Here is a 14256-nt window from a genome sequence, read left to right on the forward strand (position 1 = left end):
CCCTGGGCAGTACCTAATTAACTAGCTTGTTTATTTCGGTTTTTTTCTTAAAGATGTGCTGGACGCGCTCTGCTGCGCTCCAGCTAGCACTGCACCCCAGGTTCATTGGTCATTGTAAATTGTCCTGTGACTAGGCTAGGATTAAATGGGGGATTGCTAGGCAGCACGGCTCAAAGGGCCGGAAGGGCCTCTTCCACACTGGATCTCAATAAATAAATAACAAGAGCTGCTCCGGTAAGATGGCCGCACGTTTGGATGCAGCAGCCTCTCTGGGGCTGACCAAGGGTGTTTTTGTCTTCTTTAAGTGCCTTTTTTTATGATCACAAGACAACGGGGACACTAAGAACTTCAAGTTCTGCAGGAATACCCCAACGGAGAGCTGCTTGTTTGCGGGGAAGCTAGAGGAGTTGGACTTGGTGCAGGCCTGCTACAGAAAAGTGTTGTAGTCAGTGCGTGAAGGCAGTGTGCCCTCTAATAGCGAGTGATTTTCTTAGATGTTTCACTTGTGATCACAAGACCCTGTTGGACATTGGTAATGTAAAATACTCCAAGTTCTTTTCCCTTGTTTATTGGGGGAACTATGTGAGCTTGATTGTAGAGAGGACCAGACCTCGTCATGAGCTTGCCTGTCATGGCAGTCCAGGAGAGGAAATGCCAGAGGTCATGTAGCCTGGCATCTATGCTGTATACATTTACCGTTAACTTATATGTGCTATACTTGTGTTGTGCTATGTGTTACACCTTGGCCCCGGAGGAACATTGTTTCATTTGACTGTATTTATGGGTATTCATGTGTAGTTGAATAATTAAACTTAAACTTGAATTTAACTTAGGTGTCAATGTTCAAGATAAATTGATTCACAGAGCAAAGCAAAAGTATGATAGACTTTGATCAGAATATTGCTGATCGCAATCTCCAAATGATATCCCTTGTCTTAATAGAGGTACATGAAAATATTCTTTATTTATTCATTTATTTTTAATTAGAGATACACCACTGTAAAAGGTTCTTCTGATCCATTGAGCCTGTGTCACCCAGTTACACTCACGTGACCAATTAGCATCAACACATGCGTCTATTGGGATGTGGGATGGAACCAGAGCGCCCGGAGAAAGCCCAGCAGTAACAAGGAGGACATACAAACACCTTACAGACACCGGTGGGAGTTCAGCCTGGGTCACAGGCACTGTATTACTGTTATACTGATGACTACATTACATTTAATGTTTATTCTCAAAAGTACTGTGCCAGAGAGCATAATATTCCAGATCTCTCTCTCTCTATTAATAACAGTACAATGCTGCTCAACCATCTAAATAGCTCAATTATTTTTATCATATGTACAATAGATACTGCTGACATGCTTAAACATTAAAGGCATTCTAGTAAGACAAGCTGCTGTATCACAGAGGCTCAGCATACCTCATTGTCTGTTGCCGAGTTGCTACTCAGTAACACTACCTGTGCTGCAATCAGAGCCACAAACAAGTTTTTGTGAATGGAGGTTCGATCAGATTTTGGAATACTAGAGATTTAAAACAGAAAGAGAAATTACTCTTATTTGACATTTATGCTACCTGAAGGAAGGTGTTCACCTGATGACTGTGATTGGGATCGTATAATGCAACGGGAACACTCCCACATCGTACCACAAAACAAAAAACTTCTGTGTAGCAGGAATTAATAGCATATGCACTGTAAAATACTTACTCCAGTACAGTGAAAAGAATCAAGGTCACCAATAGGGCACACAGGGAGGCTCCAGATCCGATGAACGTCAGTTTATTTAAAATCATCTCCGTTTCCACGCCCCACTGCACAGAACAATACAATGTTCTAGAAACTATTGAGTTAATACAATACAGCAGACACCAATTTAGAGTTGTTGCCTACTCCATATAATTCATACTAAAGATAAATCCATAGAGAACATCTATTTTATCTTTTAATACCCGTGCCCTTTCATCACAATTGTATCCCATGGTTGTTGGGAGAATGGAACCAAGTGAGGAAAAGCAGAGCTCTTTGTCTCACTGATCCCCTCATGGTTCACACTCTGTCCAAGTCTTGCCAAAGCATAATCACACTTTGCTGGTTTAACCTAAACCTAAAAGACAATCGATCTTCAGAGAATTCTACGGTGTGTGCCTGTCTCCCTGTCTCAGTGTGTCTGTGTTTGTGACTGTGTGTGATATGCAAATAGTAGCAAAAATACAATGTGACACAATTGAAAAAGAATTGAAGGTAACAAATAATTCGGGACACTTGCTCAAAACATTTGTGCTGATAAATTTTGTGGTGTAATTTTCAAACACTTTTATAATAATCAATGCAATCGGGTAGATAAATTTGTGTTGTGATCATAATTTATCTATATTCTTGGTTCAACCTTCATTTAACGTGGGAAATGCTGCTTTTCACAAAGTAACAGCCGCTATTAATCACATTTGCTATGTTCAGTCGCAACATGTCACACACAAAATATTCTTTATTGACCTGTGGGAGGTATGTCTAATTGAAGTTAGACTAGTTTTCCAGGAGTTATGCTGCATTTTCAGAAAGGCTTTGTTGGTCCAGCATAGCAAGTGTTCCACAGGCATTGATACATGAACACAAAGCTCTGTATTGTTCCCAAAGTGTATAATCTTTCCCAAACCATTCAATCATGCATAAATCTCAATTTCTTAGGTCACCCTGCATGATATGGACTGATTAATGCCATTTTCATTATGGGTGAGAAAAAAAGTGATCAAAGTTCCCACACATCAGTCAAATACGTATGCCAGAATGGAAAAATTCTCTATCTTTGAATGGAATGAAAATTCCTCACCTACTCACAACCCTACCTGTATCTCGGTGTACTGCATCAACACAGCAAAGTTAGTTGTATGGCTACAAAAGCAGACTGTGATTTCCGACTCAAACTGGACCACTTGGCAACCCTGGCTTGACCATCCGGCATAACGTCCATCTCTGAAATAAGCATAATACAATATCCACTCTCTATAAAAATAGAATTTTCAGAGACAGATATCTTATCAAATTAGTAGCTAACTACAAATCAGATTTATATTGAAAAGGCATCTCAGTCATACAACCAAGAACCAGGCCCTTTATGTCCATGCTACTGACTCATCTATACAAATCCCATTACAAGCACGCAGTCTATAGCCTTCTGCGCCATAACAACTTTAAGTGCTTATCCAGATACATTTTCTAATGCTGAACACCCTGAATTAACTAACACATAATAGTATACCTGCACCTTTTAATTAAGCTAATAAATTAACCAACATGTGAGAGAATCAAGAGGGTCACTGATTTTATCTTCTCAATACTAAGTTATTCAGCTTTGAAGTAATGGGTTCAACTAATTTGTTGCATTAACAATGCAGCCACAGAGTGGTGCAGCCAGTAAAGTCATTGCCTCACAGTTGTAGTGACCCGGTAATGCCTGCACAGAGTTTAAACATTCCCTGAGTTGGCTTGTATTTCCTCGGAATTATCCAGTTTCCTCCCTTATCCCAAAGACCTACAGATTGTAGGTAAGTTTGACATCGTACATTTCCCTAGTGTGTGGGAATATGGTATAAGCTGCTGGGAGCTGATGGGAACTTCGAGTGAATGACGTGTGACCAGTACAATTGGGTGGTTGGCACAGAGAAAGTGGAGTGGACAATTCACTGACTATTGGACAAGGTGAAAAGTCATGCTTGGTTCCTTCTCTTCAACGTCCAGTAGACCAGTTTGATCGGAGTGGTATTCATTCCATTACTTGCTGATTACAAGGGAAAAGTCAGTAGGAAAATCTAATTTATTCTCATGTCAATCTATTTGGAGACAGGAGTAAATACAGAAAGTGCAATCAGAATCAGAATCAGATTAATTATCACTTTTGTAGGACGTGAAATTTGTTGTTTTGTCGCAGCAACACAGGGCAAAGACAAAAATCTATAAATTTAAAAAATAAATATTGTAAAACAAAAGGAATTACGAAGTGGTGTTCGTGGACTATTCAGAAAGCCGATGATGGAGCGCAGGAAGCTGTCCCCAGATCATTGAGGGTGGGTCTTCAGGTCCTGTACTTCCTCTCTGAAAGTAATACTGAGAAGAGGGCACACCCAGGGTACTGAGAGTCCTTAATAATGGAGATGGATGCCACATTCTTGAAATACAGCCTCTTGAAGCTGTCTTCATTGGTGGAGAGGAGCTGGCCAAGTCTGTAAGACTCTGCAGCCCCTTGCAATCTTGTGTATTGGAGGCTCCATGCCAGTCAAAGTGCTCTCCATTGTGCAGCTATACAAATTTGCCAGAGTATTTACCAAACCTTCTCAAACGCTTAACAAATTAGAGCCACTGCCATCCCCTCTTCCTGATTGTATCAATGTGTTAAGCCCAGGATGGATCGTCTGAAATATTGATGCACAGGACCTTCAAGCTGCTCACCAATGGCCCCACAATGAGGACGGGTGTGTGATCTCCCAGCTTCCCCTTCCTGAAGTCCACAATCAATTTCCTGCTCTTGCTAGCACTGAATGACTTTTATTGTGATTCCCTTAATACAAGTAAGCTCTTGACAACTTGCTATCCTGCTTACTTGGGGAAGCACTTTTTGGAGCATTAATCATTGACTGAATTAGATTGAATACATTTCATCACCAACTGCAAAGCACAGGAATAATGCAGAACCTGATGGGCACCTATTCTTGTTAAGTGTTCACAGAATGCAGTAGTCTGCTCTGAATAAATATGTTGTACTTACTGAAGACTGAAATTCCAAAATACACATGCTGGAATGGCAAATTTAGAAAATCCAACCTTAAAATGAGGAAAACACAAACAGTTACTCAAATTGGCCAAAATGAGCACTAGATATCATTCATATTGTTTAAAACAAAATAACTCCAACATATCTGAACATTCAAGTATGTTTTCAATGAGATTCTATTTATTTACTTTATGATTCTAAAATATGTTACCCATTGGTTATAATTCTATAATTGATGTTTCAAAAGGCTATCTTTTACAATAATAAAAGTATATGCAGATTGAATACCCCTCAACTGAATTTCTAAAATCCAAAAACTGCACAAATCCAAAATATTTTGAATGATGACATGACTTCATAAATGGAAAATTCCACAAGATGCTAGGTAGATTCCCAGGCCTTGCACAGGTCTCCACATAGCACAGACAGTTCTAAGCAGTGAGCTCATATATGTAATAAACAGAAGTTAATGATAAATAGAAAAACACGGCATAAAGCAAGAAATGAAGATCTTGCTCATGCATCGATAAAATGAATCTATCAGCATCGAAGTAAACATATACTGCTTAATGGTATACTGATCACGGAACAAGCAAAGATCTATCACAATGAACTGAAAATTGAAAGTAGTTCTGAATATTTAGAAGGCTGGTTGCAAAAATTTAAGAAAAGGCACAGCACTAAATTCTTAAAAATTTTAAAGGTAGAGCATCTGATGATTATGAAGCAGCAGAAATTCATTGATAAGTTTGCAAAGATCGTCACTGATGAAAATCTAACACCAGAGCAAGTCTATAATGCTGATTATTTTTATACCTTACATAAAACCACAAAAAAAAGTAAAATACAAATACAGTGTAATGTAACCTTTAATCAAAACATGGCATTGTAGCTAAGACTGAAAGCCTGCCGTTATTTGTTGTCACTCAACAGCTGTTTCAGGTATTCTCCTGATGCTGCTGTGCTGCTTTTGCCCTGCACACATTATATTGGTGATCTGTAATCATTTTTACAGTCAATTGCACATGTGAAAAGAACATATGTAAGACTTTCCAGTAGCACGTAAATTCAGAGTCAGAAATGATGCTGATCCAAAACTGTCTCATTATATACACCAAATCCAAAAAGAATCTGAAATCCAAAACACTTCTGGCCCTGAGCACTTCGGATAAGGGGCACTGAACCTGTACTTGTTATAATATTTCAGGCTTCACTTTAATTTCATGTATGTGCTCCCACTCACTGCTTGACTCCCTATTAAAAACTACACTCTTCGCTCCTTCCTTCTGGGCACTAACTTAATTATGATTGTGCATATGCATCTATATATACAGTATGGGGTAGCAGGAGTAAAGGGTTGGAATGGAGCTGCCTGTGCCTCAGAATGCCTGCTAGTACCCTTGTCCCTCCACTTTCACCCACATTGCAGACATCATTGAATTCACCTGAGTAATAAAAGAATGCAATCAAAAATGCTGCTATGGTAATCTGTCAAAACAGTAAGATTATTAATCTAGTTCAAAATCAAGTAATATTAAGTTTAAGGAGTATTCTCAATCTGCTTACCACAGCTCTGTGCGAGAGAGAGTACTGCACAGCAGTGGGAATGTTTCTCCCTCGGACTGGATCACGAACAGTTGACGAGATAACAGCCGTTTGTAGCTGGCTTGCTTGCAAATTAGAATCGTAATATATCAAGTTGTATCGGTTGTTTTCACTGCAAAAATTACAGAGGTTGGCCCGTGAAATTCTTTGCATTCTGAATTTACAATGTAAGAAATAATATTTATCCAGTGTCTCAATTGGGCTGCATTTAGAGTCAGTCAGAATCAGGTTTAATATCACTCACATGTCATGAAATTTATTGTTTTGTGGCAGCAGTGGCAGTACAGTGCAATACATAAAAAAAACCTATAACTTACAGTAAGAAATATATATTTAAATTAAGTAATGCAATAAGAAAGCAAAACAAAAGTGAATTAGTGTTCTTGGGTTGGTTCATTGTCGGTTCAGAAATCTGAGGGCAAGGGAAAGAAGCTGTTCCTAAAATGTTGAGTGTGTGTCTTCAGGCTCCTGTACCTCCTCTCTGATGGTAGCAATGAGAAGAGGGCATGTTCTGGGTGAGGGGGGTTCTTAATGATGGATGCCACCTTTTTGAGGCATCAGCTTTTGAAGATGTTCCTGATTCTGGGGAGGCTGGTGCCCATGATGGAGCTGACTGAGTTTGCAGCCTTCTGCCAGTTTTTCCGATCCTGTGCAGTGGCCCCTGCATACCAGACAGTGATGTAACCAGTTAGTATCCGCTCCATGGTACATCTGTAGAAAGTTGCTAGAGTCTTTGGTAACATACTAAATCTCCTCAAACTCTGAATGAAATATGGCCACTGTCCTGCCTTCCTTGTAAATGCATCAGTATGTTGGGCACAGGATAGAGTTTCAGAGCCATGGACACCCAGGAACTCGAAACTGCTCACCTTTTCCACTGCTGACTCTTGATGAGAACTGGTGTTTGTTCCTTCGACTTTCCCTTCCTGAAGTTCACAATCAATCCCTTAGACTTACTGAGGTTGAGTGCAGGTTTATTGTTGCAACAATACTCATTGAGCTGATCTACCTCACTCCTGTACGTCTCCTCGTCACCGTCGGAAATGCTGCCAGCAATTGCGTCATCAGCAAATTTATACATGGCGTTTGAGCTGCGCCTAGCCACACAGTCGTGGGTGTAAAATGGGTAGAGCAGTGGGCTAAGCATGCAGTTTTGAAGTGCACTAGTGTTGACTGACAGCAAGGAGGTGATATTATTTCTGATCTACACTGATTGTAGTCTCCTGATGAGGAAGTCAAGGATCCAGTTGCAGAGAGAGGTAAAGGGGTCCAGGTTTTGACGTTTTTGATTAGTGCTGAGGGTATGATGGTGTTGAATGCTGAGCTGCCTAACATAGGTATTGCCGTTGTCCTGTTGGTCCAAGGCCAAGTGGAAAACCAGTGAGACTGCATCTGTTGTAGGACTATTGTGGCAATAGACAAATTGCAGTTGGTCCAGGTCCTTGCTTAGGCGGGAGTTGATTCTAGCCATAACCAACCTCTCAAAGCTCTTCATCACAGCTGTTATTGTAGTAATCAAAAGTTAAAGGTAGATTTTTTTCAGTTTATTTTTTGTTTCCTTCTTTATAATTGCACCCTTACAGCAGTAGGGATGCTGGGCAGAATCCCTGGCAACTTCACCTGCAAGAAGTGCACTCCACATTACAGAGCTGGAGCTGGAAATGGATGAACTCCGGATCATTTGGGAGGCTAAAGGGGTGGTAGACAAGACATAGATAGAGGTACTTACATCCAAGGTGCAGGACACAGGAAACTGGGTGAGAGTCAGGAAAGTGAAAGGGGTTAAACGGCCAGAGCAGAGTACCCCTGTGGGGCCATCCCCCACAACAACAGGTACACTATTTTGGATACTCTTGTGTGTTGGGGGAGTGGGAAATGACCCAGCAGAGGAAAGTCACAGCGGTCAGAACTCCAGCACCTAGTCTGTCTCCGTGGCTCAGCAGGTAAGGGAAGGAAGAAGAGAAGAGCTGTGGTGATAGGGGGACAGAAAGCAGGTTCTGTGAACGATAACAAGATTCCTGGATGGTACGTTGCCTCCCGAGTGCCAGGGTCTGGGACGTCTCAGATTGAGTCCTCAGTATTCTTAAGTGGGAGGGTGAGCAGCCGGAGATCAAGAGCCATACAGGTACCAATGACATCAGTAGGAAGAGAGACGAGGTTCTGCAAAGTGAGCTTAGAGAGTTGGGTGCTAGGTTAAAGGACAGGACCTCCAGGGTTGTGATCTCAGGATTGCTACCTGTGCTACATGCCACTGAGGCCAGAAATAGTAAAATCATACAGTTTAAAATGTGGCTAAGGAGTTGGTGTAGGATAGAGGGCTTCAGAATTCTGCATCATTGGGCTCTCTTCCAGAGAAGGTGAGACCTATACTGAAGAGAGAGCTTGCACCTAAACCGGAGGGCGACTAATCCTTGCGAGAAAGCTCACTAGTGCTACATTGGGGGTGGGGAGGGGAGGGTTTAAACTAGAGTCGCAAGGGGATGGGAACCAGAGTGCTCAAACAGACAGTGGAGAGGTTGTGGAGACAGATGTTGTTACTGCTTCAAAGTCAGGAATCAAAGGTTGTGCATGGTGGGACTAATGCTCTCAGTTGCGTATATTTCAATGCAAGTAGCATTGTAGGAAAGGCAGATGAACTCAAGGCATGCATCAAAACCCAGAATTACTATATAATATTGTAGCCATTAGTGAGACTTGATTGCAGGAGGGTTAGGACTGGCACCTCAGTATTCTGTGGTTCTGTTGTTTTAGATGTGAGAGAGTGGAGGGATTAAAGGGGGGAAGGGTGGTGTTACTAGTCAGGGAAAATGTTATGGCAGTGCTCAGTCAAGACAGACTGGAGAGCTTGTCTAGAGAGGCTTATTCGGCGTAAATGAGGAATAAGAAAGGTACTATCATGTTAATGAAGCTAGACCACCCAACAGTCCACAAGATTTAGCAGAACAAATTTGGAGAGAGATTGCAGACTGTTGCAAGAAACATAAGGTTATAATAGTCGGTGATTTTAACTTTCCTATACTGTAAAAGGACTAGATGGGATAGAGTTTGTCAAAAGTGTTCAAGAAAGTTTCCTGAATCAATACAAGAAGTTCCAACAAAAGAATGTGCAATACTTGATCTCCAATTAGGGAGTGAGACAGGGCAGATGATAGAAGTTTGTGTAGGGGACACTTTACATTAACTGATTAGTTTCAAGGTAATTATAGAAAAGGCTAGGTCTGGTCCTTGGGTTAAGACTCTAAATTAGAGAAAGGTCAACTTTGATGATATCAGAAAAGATCTGGCAAGTGTGGATTGGGACAGCTATTTTCTGGCAAAGGTGTACTTGGTAATTGGGAAGCCTTCAAAAGTGAAATTTTTAGTGTACAAAGCTTGTATGTGCCTATCAGAATAAAATGAAAGGTTAACAGTTTTAGGTAACTTTGCTTTTGAGAGACATTGAGCCCCTGGTTAAGAAAAAAAAAGGAGGTGCATAGCAGGTATAGGCAGATAGGAACAGATTGGGTGCTTATGGAGTATCAGAAGTGCAAGAGAACACTTAAGGAAGAAATCAGGAGGGCTGAAAGAAGGCCGACAAGGTGAAGGAGAATCCTAAGGGCTTCTACAGGTATGTATGTTAAGAATAAAAGGATTGCAAGAGACAAAACTGGTCCTCTGGAACATCAGAATAGTAACCTATGTATGGAGCCAAAAGAGATGGAGGAAAACCTTTTTACTTCTGTATTTACAGAATGGACACAGAGTCTATAGAAGGCAGGCAAAGCAGCAACAAAGTCCTGGAAACTATACAGATTACAGAGGAAGAAGTATTTGATAGGGTTATACTAAACTACGAGGGGTATAGATAGGGTAAGCGCAAGCAGGCTTTTCCACTGAGGTTGGGAGGCTACAACTAGAGGTCATGGGTTAAGGGTGAAAGGTGAAATGTTTAAGGGGAACATGAGGGGAAATTTCTATTTCTCCCGACACAAGAAAATAGGTGTATCGTTCTGATTCCCTTGGCACAACTGCATCATATCCTTGTTCAAACAGGGAGACAAAGCAACTACGGACCTACTTCAGGTCCATGTGAAATAAGGAACCGTTTATCAGAAGTTGTGGATTATCTGTCCAACAATTCAACCCCGAAGGTTGAAGACTGAAATTGGCTAGTCTGGAAGTTGAGGCCTGATGGTTGAAGCCCCTGGTTCGGCCTGTCCCAAAGTCAGAGGCTCAGTGTCTGCCAGTCTCCAAGTATAGGCCAGGGACTGGAGGTTGGAGGCCCGGAGGTGGCCAGCCCTGGGATTAGAGGCCTGTCTCCGTGTATGAGTGGGAGGATCGATGAGAGGGAGGAAAGGAGTTTGTTTTGCTGCTGTTGTTGCATTGTTACTGTTGTTACTCATGTTGTTCGGCTGAAGATGGTGGGCATGCTACATTGCTGCCAGAATGTGTGGTGACACTTACAGGTTACCCCTGCACTTCCTTAGGTTGTGCTGGTTGTTAAATCAAATGACACATTTCACTCTATGTTTTGAAGTACATGTGATAAATAAATGAATCTGAATCTGAACCAAGGATACCACAGCCAATTCTGACACTTGGTTTGAAGATATGTACCTTATCCAGGTATAATTTGAATCCAATATTTGAAAACCCCATCTTACCCAATCAGTCACTATTCACTTACAGAAAGCATTATGATTATCTGATTATGTAGCACTTTCCAAATCTTTGTGCTCTTGGTAAAACACAATGAATTGTCTTTTCATTCTATGTAGCGCCACTAAAATGCATCCAGAGATTTCCTTTCTCATCATGTCAATTCACTTCATCTAAAGTAATGGAAGCATGTTTACTTCTTGTAATTCAAGGCAATATATCTGTGAACTGTACTCCTTAACACGAGATGTGATTACAATCATTCAAGAGTAAAACTGTACCACACTTTTTTGAGTGGTGTTGAGTAATTATCGCATATTCTTCCAAGTAGCTGTATCCTTGGGCACTCCTAGGGGACCCATATTTTAATGCCACTGTGGCTGGAACTCCACAAGATAAAACCTGTAACTTATCTGCTCTGCCACCATTCTCCTTCTACCCATCATGTTAACAAACAACCCACCCACCAGGCCCAGTCTGATCACAACACACTCCTCAAATAGCCTAACCCCTCAGCCCTGAACTCCCAGCTTTCTTAATGGAAGCCTGATTCATAGAATGCCCTGACTGAGCCTTGATTACTCATTCAAGTTTTGGTGCCTCCAAATGGCCCAAGATCTCCAAACCAAAATGCAGTAATATCCAACCAGACCCCACATTCTCCACTCGCAATCCACCCCAGTCTGTGCCACCAGCCTCTAATTGGACCACGACCCATTCTAACCCTATTCAGAGACACCAAACAAGATGATGCAATGGTTGTTCAATGGCAAGGCCCTGAACATGGCTGAGGTTCATGGCAGTGGGTCACAACCAAGGGGCTGCAGATATGTTATGCACCAGCTGAACAGTATACCCCCTTTGGACACAGATTAAATTCCAAATCATAATTTGTAATGCTCAGACAGTCATTCTTTCCACATGTTTTTTGGCTTGTAGTAGGTATTACATTATTAAATATAAAATAAAAATACCAGAAATTACTCAGTGCGGAGTAGCATGGTCACCTGAAATTTGATTTTCTTTTTCAGATGGAATCAGTTTACTACATCTTTCTGCTTAATTCAATTTTGAAGTTTACATTTTATATCAGAGTATTGATTATATTATGATCAAACTTGTTATAGATTATTTATAAGCATAGCCTTACCTTCTGTCTGTCCGCCCAGCTACTAGTACATTGTGAGGTGCCAAATGATGTTCTACACTCCGGTAGTAAGCATGTATAAATATCAAGTCCTCGTAGCCTGGAAGTGAAAAAGGAACACTGTATTTCAGCTCACAATAACACAAGATGTTTCAGCTTTCACCTTGGATAGCAATCATTTATTGATCCTGATGACTCAGTACAACACCAGCACCAAACTACCAGAATAGAGTGGAAGTTAGTTATTGGTAACTGAAGTCATAGATTTACACTGCATATGTAAAGACCTCCTACTGATCACATAAATCCTCCTCAGCTTCCTGCATTTTTCATTCAAGAGGTGTGGACTTCACTGGCAATGTCAGCATTTATCACCCATCCCTATTTGACCCTAAGCAACACTGGTGAATCTACAGTCAGACATCGCCCAGACCGCATATGAGTATCAGATTTCTTTGTCTAATGTGCTTTAACAACAATTCTGCAGTTTTGTGCTATTACTGAGGTAATATTTTTGATTCAATGCCAGATTAATTGAACAACTAATTTAAATTCCCAGCTGCCATTTCTCAGATTAGAATTCATGAATCCAGGTCACTATTCTGGAATACTGGCTGATCATTCAGTAACACAATTACCAGGGTACATATTCATTTATCTCGAGAGTGAAAAGTTAGGTTCTCTTTTCCATACTACGTATGTGCAGACAATTAAGGGATCTAATAAAGAATGATTGCACCTGTATTAAGAAAATTAGCTACAAGAAATCCTTCTTTTAAATTGTATTAATAGTATCTTTTGCCCCAAAGCAGATTAGGACTCTATTCTTAACCAGGCTTGTCTTCTGGGATATTTCCATTTTAAGCACCTTCAGTTTACAGTTTCATTCAGGGAAATGCCTATTTAGCTGTCAACTGATAGACTTAGAGTCTGCTTGGACTCATTACAAACTGCATGAGAGAAATGTGATATCTTTGAGGAACTTAAATGATTTTTTGAAAATGCATGGTTATGCCATTTCACAAGCTGCAGGTCAAGTCTTTCCTGTGCCCAACTAATATCGTAAGTAGTCCATCAAAATGCTCCTGTTACAGATAGAGATTTGAACAATAAATGCAGTAGACTAGTCCTTATGAAAGTATTGCAGATTCACCTTATAGAACAAAAAAATGTAGTACTTTTCATCTCAGTTTCTGATCATAAAGGAGTGCTGGCTCAATTCTTCTTGCCAATTGGAATACTTTTGTTGTTATTCCAGCTAAAGACAGCTACCTCAATGGGGATTTCTTCTTTATTGTTTACGTAGGGCTACCAACTAGCCTTGTATTCTCTTTCAAACTAATCCAGGTCTGTTGTGTTGAATTAGTCAACCTCTTCTAGAATATTCTCAGAGAGCTGGCTGTTACCAGTCTCCTCCTTGGCAACATTAAAATAAAGATAGATCAGCAGTATAGATGGTTGCCACTCAATGGGAAGAATCTCTTACAAAGATGATTAAAATACTACATGAGATTTGGATTGAGATTTTCAGTATCACTTACCTGATGTGAAGAGCCTAGATATCTCTGAACCAGGAACCCGGACTTCATCCACTCGGTCCCGAGCAGAAAGACATGTTGGTTTGTAAATAAGACCATTTTCCAAACTAGACAACTGACTTGCTTTCATCTGCACATCTACAAGGTGAAATCAGGAAATGTTATGCAAAATGCTATCCACTTTTCCTCCCATCAGCCTACCTAAACTCCCTTTTCTGGAGTTTGATTCCCAGTGGTGCTGAGAAATCTTCAAAATGCCCCAAGGTGGCCACTACTGTAACATGAGCGAGAGCAGTGAGTGTGACCTAACAAATTCCAGTCCAGATTTTACTCAACATCTACTCACAATCATTTCTGACACAAAACAAAATCGCAATCAGGAATAATGGCAGATCACGGAAAGATATAGAAGCAACAGGGTTATAGCAGTGGAGGACAGTAACTTTCCCAATATCGACTGGGATTGCCTCAGTATATGAAGCTTAAAGTTGAATCTGCAAAATATTTTTTGAGACAATATATAAACAATCTTGCCAGAGAAGAGGTTGTATTTAACATC

The 14256-nt window shown here is 40.7% G+C and overlaps 1 protein-coding gene across 1 annotated transcript in view; it reads right to left on the bottom strand.

Annotated features, from left to right (window-relative positions):
• Nucleotides 1-14256, bottom strand: part of LOC134354515 (adhesion G-protein coupled receptor D2-like) — a 56654-nt gene that overhangs the window by 13294 nt on the left and 29104 nt on the right. Inside the window, exons 8-14 of the mRNA XM_063063436.1 lie at nucleotides 13701-13835; nucleotides 12163-12259; nucleotides 6336-6486; nucleotides 4764-4819; nucleotides 2848-2974; nucleotides 1712-1815; nucleotides 1424-1526 (exon numbers count right to left, since the gene is read on the bottom strand). Coding sequence (XP_062919506.1) covers nucleotides 1424-1526; nucleotides 1712-1815; nucleotides 2848-2974; nucleotides 4764-4819; nucleotides 6336-6486; nucleotides 12163-12259; nucleotides 13701-13835 — 773 coding nt within the window. The remainder of the gene's footprint in view (nucleotides 1-1423; nucleotides 1527-1711; nucleotides 1816-2847; nucleotides 2975-4763; nucleotides 4820-6335; nucleotides 6487-12162; nucleotides 12260-13700; nucleotides 13836-14256) is intronic.

Source organism: Mobula hypostoma, chromosome 12 (assembly GCF_963921235.1).
Source record: "Mobula hypostoma chromosome 12, sMobHyp1.1, whole genome shotgun sequence".
Lineage (NCBI taxonomy): Eukaryota > Metazoa > Chordata > Chondrichthyes > Myliobatiformes > Myliobatidae > Mobula > Mobula hypostoma.